This window comes from Haliotis rubra, unplaced genomic scaffold (assembly GCF_003918875.1).
Source record: "Haliotis rubra isolate DU_JTF1 unplaced genomic scaffold, ASM391887v1 Scf997, whole genome shotgun sequence".
NCBI lineage: Eukaryota > Metazoa > Mollusca > Gastropoda > Lepetellida > Haliotidae > Haliotis > Haliotis rubra.
This window is the reverse complement of record NW_025767742.1, coordinates 264,349-279,631: the sequence shown is the minus strand read 5'-3', so window position 1 is coordinate 279,631 and position 15,283 is coordinate 264,349. Positions and strand designations below refer to the sequence as shown.

Here is a 15,283-nt window from a genome sequence, read left to right as displayed (position 1 = left end):
CTAACAGTTTTCTCGGAAGCGTGTTATCATAGAGTGATGTGTTTGCTTCTCTCTCCGGACATGTCGTCTTAACAGTTAGCACATAAAGGCTTATCAAGAAAACTTGGGAATGAGACGACGAGCGTATATCGATACTGACAGATTATAGACTTGGGCCGGACCATGCATGTAGTCTTAAAGCAACACATAATGCTAATTATCTTACAACTTGGAAAATGAAGATCAACAATAACTGAGACAGCGTTTAGTATTCTCGTTATTGAATAAAATATACAAAATGTGCTGTTTAGTCCTATTTTATAAAGTCACAATTATTTATATAAGTAAGAGGAAAATATGACGTATTTTAGAACTATGATACTAGCAACGAAAGGGTAAAAGTACAAAAAAAGCATGTCTTTGGCCAACTGTTGTGTAGCCAATAATATATTTAACCATCCTCCAAGGGAGTTAACTGACTACTATATGGAATTGCAGTCTCCATCCCTGCCAAGCTAGTGTATGGTTCGATGGAGCGCCACCACCACGCGGTGGGCTATGCTGGATGCTGTCCTTCTGCGTGCTTCCCAACTGACCAGTCAGAGCCCGTTTAATATCACATGCACTTAGACAATGCCATGGCGGAGGCCAATCAAGACGATCTCATAGATAATCAAGAACGTTATCACAATAAAACAGGCCTTATCTTATCCAAGTGCGTCCAGGATCATTTTGGGCACCATGAATAAAAGCCTGAAAAGATTTGGAAAAATATCTGCCCTGCCAGCTGACAGTACACAAGCTCTGCAAAGTCTGCAATCGACCGAAATCTCCATGAGGGCCGCCATGTATTATTGACGAACCGGATGTCGATGTCATTGCGCGATTTGATTACATTATGCATCTCCACGTTAGTCTAGCCAAAGTGAGACTTCCATTATTCCAGCCTGGTTCGATAATGGTGAAAACCTATCGCCCCTTGCTTCAGGAGAGAAGACAATAAATAGAACACTTGGGTTGGACCGTTTGGCAAACAAATCTAGCTGAGCTGGGAATACTTCAGTTGTATTGATCATGAATTAAACTGAGAACTTTGGTTCAGTTTCATACACCAGCTATTAACTGCAGTATACGGATCTGATAATGAGATCACGTCACGCACCACAGCTTCCCAGTGAATACTTCTGTTGCGTTTGTCTGGAATTTGTTGCGTTCAGTTCGACTGGACGCGTCGCATGTTTATCTGCGTGGTGCCAGGCTCTGCATTTACAGGCAACCATGGACGGCGAAGAGGCGGCTCATTGGTTTCATACGGCTGACGTCATTCAGGAGATGCATGACGTCATAGCTGCTGACGTCGGACCCAGTGTGCCTGCTCCTCATCATGTAATTCCTGCAAATCTCTCTTCGACAGGTCGCTGAACAAGGTAGAAAACCTCAAGTCATAACAAATATCATCCCATAATTAGATATACAAGTTAACACCGTTAATTCTTATCAGACATTTCATGACCATCAATAAACACATATAAATAAACAAATGGCTGAAATAGAACTTACTTTGCATGTTTTCTAGGTTATCGAGAATGACACTCGGGTATTTGGACAAGAAGATGCTCCACTAATGGTGAAGTGAAGTTTACACTGTGTAAATGCACCGGCAACGACACAAAAGCCTCTCTCAGGTCAATAAAACCGATTTTCTTTAATTATTTACATTCTAAAACACGAGACATGTCCACAAGGATGAGACAAAACAATCCCAATGACCCTTTGGTCAATATAGCGGTACCATGAAAGAGTATACTATGTCAGAAAGTAGATAATATATTGTAGGTATACCTGAGCGACTGACATGTAGATATCATAGGACCGTAAGCATTCTGTCATCTTTGTATACAGTTACACTGGAATATACAAGTGGGAACCTGAACCTTATGAATCCGGCATATATAGGTTTTGGAAAACTATCGTGTTAAACATGTTATCATTAATATATGTTTGTGAGTCGATTTTGAAAGGACGTGCTTCAATCAAAAGAATATTTCATGAATAACCCACACGTGAAAGGTTTGTGCGCCCAGCAGGTTCCTAAAAGTGCTATTGTATGACATGAAGGCTTGGCGGATCACCGCCCCTAATGTCGCGATGACCAGGTATAACAAGAACGCTAAGGATTTATGTTTCAGGTTATTATTGATTAGGTCTGGATCCATAATTACGACAGAGAAGGTTTCTCAGTAACCAGATCCTGAAGAAAGAATGACCACTCCGTTTAAAACAACAAAGTCATAATGTATATTGTTGATTCTTTACCGAGTCTATCAACGTGAAACGTCAAGGTACACTTGCTGCTGCCATCCATCAGGACTATGTTTCAGTTTCAGCAGTTTTGAGGGAATGAAAGATGCAAGCACCCGTTGACTAAACTTGTGTTCACGTTTCATTAAACATCAACACTTTCGTGGTCAGAGATCTACCGAGGGGCCAACAATAAGCTGATGCAGGCCTTGTTGACAGACATAATTTGACGAAGGATAGTTCACCTGAAGACTGACTGAGTTTGTTTTCACGCCGCTTTTGGCAATATTCCTTGGCATCAGGGCGGGGGCCATTACCAGGGAAATGGGCTTTTCTGAAGAACGGATGGAATAGAGTCTCTAATATTTTAAGTTTGATGTACGTTGGTTTCACCATGTTTTGATATCGTATGATCTGATATACTTGTATATGGTCACGTTGGCGTGTCTCCTCTGCTACTGCAGGTGGCCACGCGTGGAGTCAAAGCAGTGGGGTGGAGTCGACAGAACAGCTGTTTGTCAATGATGGTGTCAGGGCGTGGTCCTCAGGGTGGCGGCTGTTTGTGGTACGGTTGCAAACGTCTCGAAAATGTTCTGCACTACTACCCTACTCTCACCTGTCGCACATGACCTCATGCACCCAATGATATAGGGTAGTGTATCAGTTTTAGGAGTTCCCGTGACTAACACACCGACGTTCCTGGATAAAGAATACTGAGGAAGATCATCCTCGGTAACCCCTCCACCACAGGCCCTCGTGTCTTTGAAGATTCAAGATTATTATTTTTTTTGTGTTTTGAGATGACCCCCGACTCGAAATGCTGCACAGTACAACACCTTATCACAAGGCCGGACACTTCGGTATACCCCACCCGCTTGCTTTGCCGATCGCTACGCTACCATCGCATGTAATCGATTAAAAGGCTTGTGAACATAATCATGGATGATTGGCCTATCGATCACCTATGATGAAACCTACCAATCGATTGAAACCCGATTTTGACAATTCTTTATTGTTATTTCTGCAAGTCGATTGAAACCCGATTTTGACTCTCAACTAAACGATCTTGACACAAATGGATGACGATATGTCCGCACAAAACGGGATGTGGTCGAAGCAAGCCCTCTGATTGGTCAAACCTTGCAAATCTGCAATTCTTTATAAATTCGCGGGATTTCTTTCTTTCATCGACTGCTTAATGTAAGAATATATTTCGAGCAATGGCTTCTCAAAAGAATGCATAAGTTGTAAATGTCTCCTGAACAAGAATCAACCAACCAGAGGGCTTGCTTTGAGACCACACCCCGTTTGTGCGGACACATCATCATCCATTTGTGTCAAGATCATTTCGTTGAAGTCAAAATCGAGTTTCAATCGACTTGCAGAAATAACAATAAAGAATTGATAGTAGTAATCATGAGTGGGGCTCGATAGGCCAATCATCCATGAATATGTTTACATTACGTTTAAACGATTGCATGATGGTACATAGCGATCAGCAAAGCAGGCGATCAAGGGTGCACCGAAGTGTCCGTATATCATTATGTATTGTACTGTGAGTAGTGGTGGTCCGATTAATTGAAATAATCGAAGATTGGTCGCAGTGACTAAACGACCAAGCAATCGATCATGTTTTCTCATAATCGAACACAAACAATTCTGGAACACTTGTTTTCATTAACAGTATTTTCACTAGGTTGGTTTTGTGTTACATTTCACCAGCACTGAAGCTCGTTCCAAGTCATGATTGAATTTATCTTGAAGAATTTATGTTCCTCCCTACTAGTCACCCTTTAAAGATGTGAAATTTTGCCCAAAAACCCCAAAGAACTACATGTTTTTTTCCTTATTTTTGTGTGCATTAACACATTTCATAAATGACGCTAACCAATTATTTTCGATGATTGATCGGTTGTAATGAACCAATCATCAATTATGAGATTTTAACCAATTCCCACCACTACTATTTAATCCTAGCAAAAACACGAGGGCCTGTGCTCCACCACCCACATATTATGGTCATAGCGTGACCTGCCACACAATAAGTTAATATAAGTGAAAATCTAAACTTCATATATACCCGTCTCTACTTCAAAATGAGTGAAAACAATATAGTGAATGTTGTACGCTACGGTCTTATGAAAGAAAGTATCTAAATACATTTATTTTAATATATGATAATTCATATTTTAAGGAACCTCCGTTTGTAATCCGCAACTCAACGGGAGACTATTCTGGCTACAGCATTGATGTGCTTGATGCCATTTCAAAATAATCGGCTTTACCTACACCGTGAAAGGAATGCTATGACGGTCACTATGGTAACATGGACTCAAACAGCATATGGACCGGCTGCATCAGGAACATCGTTGAAGGGGTATGGTTGTAGTCCTCCGTCAACATTACAATCGTCGGTGAGAAACAGATTGAGAAGAACATGAAGAACTATAACATTGAAGCAATGGTTATGAAATGTTACTACTGATATATTACCGACATTGATAAAAATAATATGACATCATGTGAAGCAAAGGTGTTCCACCTCCACCAAAACCAGATCTGAGATGATTAAAGTTATCAGCAACACATTTCCTAAATGTTACTACATTAAATGTTATAATACGGGGCTAGGCTGTTTGATCATTTACATTTAATACGTAATAACGACAAAAACACTGTCTACCAAAAAGATACTTCCCACCATCTTTTTCAATTTAATTTTTAAATGATCTCACTTACTTTGCTTCCATATTGTTCTATGTCCAGCTTTCGTAATGAAATGAAGAAAAGCAGACATATGCAATTCTTTGATAATTTCGAAATGAAATAGATGTACTGATTAATTCTTCATAGCCTATTGGATACCCTCATGACATTATCGTTACTGCAATCATTCCCTCTGTTCAGTGATTTTAAATTGACGCTGGTAGTTTACAGAGAGTATTGCGACGTGAAAGAATAAAACAAACAAGCATACATTCCACTGGTAAAATATCTCCCTAGGACTCTGACATCATAGCAGGCGCTCTGACAGTGACGGCAGACAGAGAAGACGTGGTGGACTTCACCCTCCCCTACTACGACTTCGCAGGTATACAGATCGTCATGAAGAAACAAAATCGGCAAATCAGTTTGTTCTACTTCGCCGACGTCTTCACTCCTCTGGCCTGGCTGTGTCTGGGCGTGGTCATCGCAGTGACCAGCATCATTCTACTGTTGTTTGACCGCTACACGCCCACTAGGGCGAAGGACTCGACACTGAAGGAAGAGGTGGTCGACAAAAAGGCTTTCGATTTGAAGGAGAGCATCTGGTTCGTGATGGGATCCCTCACCATGTCCGGTTAGTTAGCTGTGGGATACTTGAAGGTCCTGTCCCATTTGTTTCTGCGAATGTATCCCTGTGGATTTGTCTTAACGCCGATGTGAACATAGGGCAGCTTGATTTGAGGGGAAGTCTAAGGTAGTCTTACCACGTTGGTGAAGCCACTCAGAAACCATTCAGTACAAACCGGTTTTATAGTGCACGAACGTCTCAACCAAAGGGATGCAACTCTGTAAAGCCAGTTGATTCTGTCGAGGTATGATAACACATAATCAGTCAGTTCACACACTGTGACCCTCACTTCCTGCTAGTTATCTCTGATGGGGCTGAAGGGGTCGTGGCCATCAGGTATTACGGATGTACAGCGGGTACCTGTTTTTGCATTGAAATCGACCCTGAACAGGATCTCAGTACAAAACTGTTGATCCTGGGCGAGTCCCTTATACATAATAACGAAACGTCTTTCTTTCGGCTTTGCCTGTGTTGTGCGAATCATTCTTTGATCAAATATGATGCACTTGTATTCTAAGAATTTAGTGAGGGTACATTTCAATACACGGAAATGTACCTGGAACACATCTCTAATACCGATACCACAACGGTCCCTGGAACCGGAAGTTACGTACCTGAAGCACCACTTACAGCGAACCCTTCAGAAATACTTGGACTTTTCTATCCAGGTTTATGTCTAGGCTGGGTGGCTGGTTTCAAGATACGAGCAACGTTATAAACACTAGGGCTGGTGGGAGAACAAGGTTTTTGATATTAAAAGGAATGTTAATTGGGTGTCCTGAAGTATATCTGATTGTTTTTCCCTTCCGCTCCAGGGGCAGGTGTTCCTCCTAAAAGCTTTTCCGCACGCCTCCTGGTCGCTGGATTCTGGTTCTTCTCTATCATCATGATGTCCACGTTCACCGCCAACCTGGCCGCTTTCCTCACCGTGTCCCGCATGGGCGTCGCCATCAGCTCCATGACGGAGCTAGCCTCGCAGTCCGACATCAGGTACTCCGTGGTCGCCGATTCCTCAGTGATGACCTACTTTAAGAGAATGGCTGCCATTGAGGAGAGCTTCTACACCATCTGGAAGGACATGAGCATGGGCGGTGGGAACAACAGGTGAATATGTGAACACCAACATCAGAGAATAACCAGTCTCGACCACCCACCGATTGTAACACAAATAGTAAGATAAGAATTGACCAATTGTTTAGAGTGAACGTATTTAACTTTGCTTTGCCCCTAAACCATATCGGGAGGTAAATTCAATCGCCAGCTCACATTCCGTGTTATCCTACTGATACTTTTTGGGTTCAACTTGTTTATTACATGTTCTTATCAGTTTCAGAAAACACGAATAGCCTTATAGGATAAGCATCGGGTTTAATGGGCACTTGTGTCTCTGATTCCACACGGATTATTACGTAACACTCTTTGAACCATTGGTTTTCGCAAGAGTTACTCTGAAAAGGCTGCCACAGTACAAACTCATCTTTTTTCATCTCGTTGGTGACCCCCCTCTAGTTCGTCACTGTGACGGCCTGTCCTATATAGGTCTTCAGGGTGTAGGTCGGACCTACGACCTAGTACGATACCTGTTCTATGTCCTATCTAATAAATTACGTTGATATTCTGCCGTATCCAGTACGCCACGTTTCTGGTCTGTCCTGTCCAGACGTCACTGGTATGCATGGTCTAGTACTGTACGTTGATAGCCTGCCCTACCTAGTGCTTCAGGTTTAAGGTCTGTCCTACGTTGTGCTTTAGGTTGATGGTCTGTCCTACCTAGTGCTTCAGGTTTAAGGTCTGCCCTACCTAGTGCTTCGGGTTTAAGGTCTGTCCTACCTAGTGCTTCAGGTTTAAGGTCTGTCCTACCTAGTGCTTCAGGTTTAAGGTCTGTCCTACCTAGTGCTTCAGGTTTAAGGGCTGTCCTACCTAGTGCTTCAGGTTTAAGATCTGTCTTACCTAGTGCTTCAGGTTTAAGGTCTGTCCTACCTAGTGCTTCAGGTTTAAGGTCTGTCCTACCTAGTGCTTCAGATTTAAGGTCTGTCCTACCTAGTGCTTCAGGTTTAAGGTCTGTCCTACCTAGTGCTTCAGGTTTAAGGTCTGTCCTACCTAGTGCTTCAGGTTTAAGGTCTATCCTACGTTGTGCTTTAGGTTGATGGTCTGTCCTACCTAGCTAGTGCTTCAGGTTTAAAGGTCTGCCCTACCCAGTGCTTTAGGTTGATGGTCTGTCCTACCTAGTGCTTCAGGTTTAAGGTCTGTCCTACCTAGTGCTTCAGGTTTAAGGTCTGTCCTACCTAGTGCTTCAGGTTTAAGGTCTGTCCCTACAGTGCTTCAGGTTTGATGGTCTGTCCTACCTAGTAGTGCTTCAGGTTTAAGGTCTGCCCTACCCAGTGCTTCAGGTTTAAGGTCTGTCCTACCTAGTGCTTCAGGTTTAAGGTCTGTCCTACCTAGTGCTTCAGGTTTAAGGTCTGTCCTACCTAGTGCTTCAGGTTTAAGGTCTATCATACGTTGTGCTTTAGGTGGATGGTCTGTCCTACCTAGTGATTCAGGTTTAAGGTCTGTCCTACCTAGTGCTTCAGGTTTAAGGTCTGTCCTACGTTGTGCTTCAGGTTTAAGGTCTATCCTACGTTGTGCTTTAGGTTGATGGTCTGTCCTACCTAGTGCTTAAGGTTTAAGGTCTGCCCTACCTGGTGCTTCAGGTTTAAGGTCTGTCCTACCTAGTGCTTTAGGTTGATGGTCTGTCCTACCGAGTGCTTCGGGTTTAAGGTCTGTCCTACCTAGTGCTTCAGGTTTAAGGTCTGCCCTACCCAGTGCTTCAGGTTTAAGGTCTGTCCTACCTAGTGCTTCAGGTTTAAGGTCTGTCCTACCTTGTGCTTCAGGTTTAAGGTCTGTCCTACCTAGTGCTTCAGGTTTAAGGTCTGTCCTACGTTGTGCTTGAGGTTGATGGTCTGTCCTACCTAGTGCTTCAGGTTAAAGGTCTGTCCTACGTTGTGCTTCAGGTTGATGGTCTGTCCTACCTAGTGCTTCGGGTTTAAAGTCTGTCCTACCTAGTGCTTCAGGTTTAAGGGCTGTCCTACCTAGTGCTTCAGGTTTAAGGTCTGTCCTACCTAGTGCTTCAGGTTTAAGGTCTGTCCCACCTAGTGCTTCAGGTTTAAGGTCTATCCTACGTTGTGCTTTAGGTTGATGGTCTGTCCTACCAAGTGCTTCAGGTTTAAGGTCTGTCCTACCTAGTGCTTCAGGTTTAAGGTCTGTCCTACCTAGTGCTTCAGGTTTAAGGTCTATCCTACCTAGTGCTTCAGGTTTAAGGTCTGTACTACGTTGTGCTTTAGGTTGATGGTCTGTCCTACCAAGTGCTTCAGGTTTAAGGTCTGTCCTACGTTGTGCTTCAGGTTGATGGTCTATCCTACGTTGTGCTTTAGGTGGATGGTCTGTCCTACCTTGTGCTTCAGGTTTAAGGTCTGTCCTACCTAGTGGTTCAGGTTTAAGGTCTGTCCTACGTTGTGCTTCAGGTTTAAGGTCTATCCTACGTTGTGCTTTAGGTTGATGGTCTGTCCTACCTAGTGCTTAAGGTTTAAGGTCTGTCCTACCTAGTGCTTCAGGTTTAAGGTCTGTCCTACCTAGTGCTTTAGGTTGATGGTCTGTCCTACCTAGTGCTTCAGGTTTAAGGTCTGTCCTACCTAGTGCTTCAGGTTTAAGGTCTGCCCTACCCAGTGCTTCAGGTTTAAGGTCTGTCCTACCTAGTGCTTCAGGTTTAAGGTCTGTCCTACCTTGTGCTTCAGGCTTAAGGTCTGTCTTACCTAGTGCTTCAGGTTTAAGGTCTATCCTACGTTGTGCTTAAGGTTGATGGTCTGTCCTACCTAGTGCTTCAGGTTTAAGGTCTGTCCTACCTAGTGCTTCAGGTTTAAGGTCTGTCCTACCTAGTGCTTCAGGTTTAAGGTCTGCCCTACCTAGTGCTTCAGGTTTAAGGTCTGTCCTACGTTGTGCTTTAGGTTGATGGTCTGTCCTTCCTAGTGCTTCGGGTTTAAGGTCTGTCCTACCTAGTGCTTCAGGTTTAAGGTCTGTCCTACCTAGTGCTTCAGGTTTAAGGTCTGTCCTACCCAGTGCTTCAGGTTTAAGGTCTGTCCTACCTAGTGCTTCTGGTTTAAGGTCTGCCCTACCCAGTGCTTCAGGTTTAAGGGCTGTCCTACCTAGTGCTTCAGGTTTAAGGGCTGTCCTACCTAGTGCTTCAGGTTTAAGGGCTGTCCGACGTTGTGCTTTAGGTTGATGGTTTGTCCTACCTAGTGCTTCAGGTTTAAGGTTTGTCCTACCTGGTGCTTCAGGTTTAAGGTCTATCCTACGTTGTGCTTTAGGTTGATGGTCTGTCCTACCTAGTGCTTCAGGTTTAAGGTCTGTCCTACCTAGTGCTTTAGGTTGATGGTCTGTCCTACCTAGTGCTTCAGGTTTAAGGTCTGTCCTACCTAGTGCTTCAGGTTTAAGGTCTGTCCTACCTAGTGCTTCAGCTTTAAGGTCTGTCCTACCTAGTACTTCACGTTGTTTATGGCATCTCTCATCTCCTTCCAGCTTGGCGGTATGGGACTACCCACTCGGGGATAAGTACGTCAATATCTGGAAGCACATGGAAGGCACTGGACTCTTCAACTCCACCGACCACGCTGTCAACAGTGTGTTGAATGATAACGTCGCCTTCATTACAGATTCGCCAATCATCAAGTACCTCACGTACGGGAACTGTGAATTGGCTGCGGTAGGGGACATGTTCAGCGTGAGGCCCTATGCGTTTGCTCTGAAGGAAAAGTCTGTGTACACCAAGAAAATATCGTCAGCGTAAGGACCTACACTGAATATTCACACTCTGCAAACCAAGTTTTCACAAGCTGCAGAAATTTTATTGATTGTAGAATGACTTTGGCGTCTTTCAAGGGGCATTTTTTAAAAACAGAAACAGTCTGTCTTCCACATGCACTAGGCTGTTGTGTTTCGGCGTTTGAATCAAACATGGCGTTGGAGTGTTTCAGCACCCTTGTTTTTCGCTGTTTTTGACAGCGTTTCATTTCACTCCAACTCAACGAATATTTAATCGGTTGCTTCACTGCATGTTCCAAAATGTCGTTTAAAATGCCCATTTAGCACGGAAACAAATTCATTTACCTTAGAGTATAAATGACCTCACCACGTTTATGTTTACATATGACTATCAAATTTTAGAGTGTTCCCATACTTTTTGTTTGTAGTATATCTTGTCTTCAGAATGCCACATCATACGACTGGGTTTTCCGATATAGAACAATCGCCTATATGTGACATTTCAAATTTGAAAATACGTACATGGTGGCATGTTTGTGACATTACAATGTTGGTGGAGACACCATCGTTATTCAGACAAATACCTCCCCCATTCACCCGGCCCACAGATGACATGTAGCAAAAACTGAGGCGTAGGAAAGTACATTATTCGTCCTACCCAAACGAACATGTTAATGCCACATATTGTATTGTGAAATATACTACCCATCAAAAGTTTAGACTCACCAGTGTAAATGTAGCCACTTACTTCAGTCAACTGTTCAAAACAGATTTTACCAAATATATTCCATACTGTTTAAAGGTACTGTTTACACATGAACTGATGTATTGTAAACCAAATTCGTAACGTTGAAAAGATTATTATCATGAGTTCAATAAATGATGGAACTCAGTGAAAATTGGCGAATTCTTAACAAACCTTTACAGCAAAACACAGCTGTTCACATGCACGATTTTAGCACATGCTCTTTAGCAATTTGATGCATGATCCTCGTGCAATTCATCGACATAAGGTTTGCAGTTGGTTCCCCCAATTAGTGGGGAAATTCATTTTCGATGTAACCATATATACATACATAACATGTAGTGAGTGCTTTAAGCGAATCTAAACTTTTGATGGGTAGTATATATTCGTAAAATATGAAGCGTTATGAAGCTGACATGTTGTTCTTATATATAGCATCCTGGAGCTTCAGAAGAAGCGTCAGCTGGAGCGTTCAAGAGACGCTGGGTGGATGAGGGCAAACTGAACTGTCCAGAGAGCTCCACCGACCAGGGGCCTTGATCTGGAGTCTCACTGGAAGCTTCATTGTGGTGGTTGTTGGTATGCTTTCTGGATTGCTTGTCCTGGTACTGGAGCACTTCTGGAATAGGTTTTCAAAGAGGAAGGTACGTTTTTGGCTTCTTGGTATCGCTTTTGCTGGTTTCAAAATCTTCTTTGTCTTGTTGGGTGTGGTTTTACGCTGCTTCAAACAGAATACTGCCCACTTCAACAAATCTCCCCTGACGCGATGTTTCCTCTCTAATATTTCAGCAATCCCCAATCACACAGGTGAGACCGACTGTCAGTAGCAAGTCGTCCCTAGGGATACCAGGCTCCGGCAACATGGAGGTTACTGTTCTGGGAGCTACCATCCTGAAAGACGAGCTGCACACTAAGCCGGACAGCTAGACATCTTGACATCTTTCGGGCTGCGGCAGTTTGGGGCTCACAGAGCTAGATGCCAAGCATGACTAGTTTGTGCTCACTCCGTTAGTTTGCGGCTCATACATCTAGACATCTTTCGGACTGCTGCAGTTTGGAGCTCACTCACCTGGACGCTGAGTGTGACGTGCCTTTGGTCTTATACAGCTAGACGCCGAGCCTGAATGCTGCAGATAACGAGCCGGTGAATAAACTGGTCACATGATGTGGATTCCCTTGAATAGGGTGTGCTCTCCTACGCAGATCGACACCTGGTCAATACGTTGAACGCATCCTGCATTGTTCCAGTTTGAAGAATATGAACGGTGTTTACAGCTATGCCAGTACTTTCATGTCGGATTCAATCACATTAGGTGAAAACGGTTGTCATGGTCAGTAAATTGTGTTATTCTGCTTCTTGTATGCAAAATGGCTAATTATAGAAATTTTACATTCACACTATGCAAATGCTCAATCCAGTTTTTCATCTTGCAGTATATGTGATACACTATTAATAATTGTGTTTTATCTTCACACGTTATACGGCCTGATAACAATCGGTCGATGATATCAGTGTTCGAAGCCATCTTCAGCTGACGTTCATAAGGTCCCACTGAAACTGTTCTGGCAGGTATTCCACTCGTGTTTCAAATTGGTGACGTTTAAAAATGTCACTAACTCATCAGTCAATTTGTCTTTCGCCCTTATACCCAAGTTCGACGATCGATTTGCACCTCAGAATCGCTGCGGACATCCACCAGAGTTTCATATTCTTTCCACACAATGGAACATGTCAGAATCAGTAAGTTCAGATAACATTCTCTTGTGCCAAAGGAGTAGCATATTGTTGGAGCGGAGATGCATGTTCTTGGTGTATGCAGACAATTAGCAAGTGATAGCCTATCTATCCTCAGGTCATTTTGTCGACCAAATACATAAATATACTATTTGTTTTAGAACAGCTGACTACAGTCTTGGTCAGTGAGATCAATATTAATTACTCATCTATTAATGAAGACCATTCAGGCCGAGGTCTCAAACATCCCCCCTTGTTCAATAATTGTTCATAATTGTGTACACACGGTTTTTGTTTCTGCTTCCAAGTTCGATGTTCACGAATGTATTTCATGCTGCTGTAAATAAATCACTTTGTACTTATCTTCAGCTGCCATACAGCATCTTTCCATTCGATTCTACAGCAGCATGCAATCAATGGACACGACAGACTAGGGAATATATCTACCTTTATTAGGAATTGGTCAGGGCTGGTTCCAGTCAACATGGCCGTATCATGACATATCTACAACAGCCACGCTGGGCCCATGTGTAGGTGATAAAACACACAACATACACAAGATGTTCCACCTCACACTGATACGCTTTAGTTGACCAAAACCGCTTAGGTGACAAAATGTGATCAATGGGTGTTTGATAACCTTTGGACGATAAACACATGCTGACTTACAGAAGGTTCCGAGATACAATGAATGTATACAAGAGCACATATACACAAACAATAAGAAATGCTGAGATTGTAACACTTCATGATAACACCAGCAACAGACCGACGTGGGTTTAACTCTTCTGTGAACAGTATTCCAGTCATATCACCGAGTGTCAGTTTGAATCCAGGAGGAAAGAAGGCGGCGATACAGGTACCGAACCTTGTGAGATCCACGAGCTTAGGTATAGTGCAAACAAACCTTGAAACTATAATTCCAGCAAACCAGGATTCCAGCTGCATCTTCGGACCACTTTCTCCATTACACTCACAGTCAAGTTGTGAAACATCAACTCATCCAAACCATATACAATACTCAGCAAGTTTCAAATATATATGATTGAAAATTTACTTGTGAATCAATGACAACAAAATAACAGACAATTCTAGGATACAAACTACTTCCTGATGTAAGATATGACAAGAAAACATTCAGAAGTACTGTTGCTTAAGACAGTATTACCTACATTAGTCATAGGTTGGGGGCAGCTCCGACTCATTCATACACAACATGTAACATTAAACTGTTTTATGTCAAGTTTTCCTACTGAGTCATATTCAAAAACCTGAATCAAAAACCTAATTTACTGTCAATCATTTGCAAGAAAAGGAAAATATAGGAAGCATTGGTGGAAATCAAACACATTCATTAACCTGTTTTATTTGAATGCATCATACATGTTTTGATTATGAGCTTACCTTGAATATCATTTACCAACTATATCATTGCTACCATCATCCTTTGAATCTAATGAAATTGAATTTGCATAAAAGATCTTTGAGGGAAAACATCTTGTTCCTGCCAACCACCACCTGAAGATGAACTGAAATGCTGGGCATGTTCTAGATAAATGCAGTATGGCTAAGAAGACATTGTTGTACCATGTGGCCTAAATTAGATAACCTGTTGGGTGAGCAGCTGTCACAGACGGGGCAATAACTGATACAGGAGTATGTGTGCACACCGTGTTATATATAGGACAATAACTTGTATATGGATTCCACACACACAGTATTTGAAACATATGCACATTTTAAACATTCAGTGAAGAATCTGTTTTTATGATTCTTCTAGGCGTATGAAACAATTAAAAAGAAAGTCTTGACTATGCCACTTACCTGTCAAAGGGTTGACAAAATCAGAGATGCGGAACATATACAGCAATATTTACCAGCAGACATGCACAAATGAAACAAATTAACAATCTTTAACCATTTCAATATCTGATCACACTGAATCAACAAAATGTCCCAGCTAAAACAACCTACATCACTTGGTAAAGTGCCATCATTAACAGATACTGGGTGTGAGTTTGGTTTAACGCCACTTTGACCAATATTATACTTATATCGATGCATGTAACCTGAATGTGAGAGAAAAGCCTGAAGTGATGCCAGTCTCAGACATTTACCATTCTAATGATGCTAGGAGAATGGCTATGGTGTGGAAAACCTACAAAAATAAAATGTTAAAGAGAGATCTGCACCCACAATCATGGGTCTCTGTGTGTGTCCAAAGGACACAACTCCGTCTTACTAAAATGTTTGCACCATTCTACCACTAACTTGTATGGAAATTATATTCCACTGGCTCAAACTATCACTGGTGTATCACCTATCAAAATACATTATGCAGAAGCATATGAGTGTCAGGTCAGATAAAAAAATATTTCATCATCGTAAGGCTCAC

At 42.4% G+C, this 15,283-nt stretch overlaps 2 protein-coding genes and 1 long non-coding RNA gene across 3 annotated transcripts; all 3 read left to right on the top strand.

Annotated features, from left to right (window-relative positions):
- The first annotated feature begins 4,582 nt into the window (after nt 1-4,582).
- On the top strand, nt 4,583-5,599 carry LOC124265809 (ionotropic receptor 25a-like). The gene is made up of 3 exons (XM_046700641.1): nt 4,583-4,657; nt 5,284-5,498; nt 5,581-5,599. Exons 1-3 carry the CDS (start codon nt 4,607-4,609, stop codon nt 5,597-5,599), a joined length of 285 nt encoding a protein of 94 aa, XP_046556597.1. The 5' UTR covers nt 4,583-4,606.
- Nucleotides 5,553-11,157, top strand: LOC124265817 (ionotropic receptor 25a-like). Its single transcript, XM_046700651.1, has 3 exons — nt 5,553-5,620; nt 6,430-6,718; nt 10,166-11,157. Exons 1-3 carry the CDS (start codon nt 5,599-5,601, stop codon nt 10,431-10,433), a joined length of 579 nt encoding a protein of 192 aa, XP_046556607.1. The 5' UTR covers nt 5,553-5,598; the 3' UTR covers nt 10,434-11,157.
- Nucleotides 11,158-11,700: 543 nt separating this feature from the next.
- On the top strand, nt 11,701-13,256 carry LOC124265819. Its single transcript, XR_006895555.1, has 2 exons — nt 11,701-11,797; nt 11,943-13,256. It is a non-coding gene; the product is annotated as an uncharacterized LOC124265819 (long non-coding RNA).
- The last annotated feature ends 2,027 nt before the right edge of the window (nt 13,257-15,283 follow it).

What these genes read in the sequence shown, in the direction of transcription:
- LOC124265809 (XM_046700641.1), top strand. Translation starts at nt 4,607, where the DNA reads ATGGACTCAAACAGCATATGGACCGGCTGCATCAGGAACATCGTTGAA. An exon ending in TCAGGAACATCGTTGAAGGG is followed by an intron (nt 4,658 to 5,283) that starts GTATGGTTGTAG and finishes ATATCTCCCTAG; the next exon opens with GACTCTGACATCATAGCAGG.
- LOC124265817 (XM_046700651.1), top strand. Translation starts at nt 5,599, where the DNA reads ATGGGATCCCTCACCATGTCCG. An exon ending in GGGATCCCTCACCATGTCCG is followed by an intron (nt 5,621 to 6,429) that starts GTTAGTTAGCTG and finishes CTTCCGCTCCAG; the next exon opens with GGGCAGGTGTTCCTCCTAAA. An exon ending in ATGGGCGGTGGGAACAACAG is followed by an intron (nt 6,719 to 10,165) that starts GTGAATATGTGA and finishes ATCTCCTTCCAG; the next exon opens with CTTGGCGGTATGGGACTACC.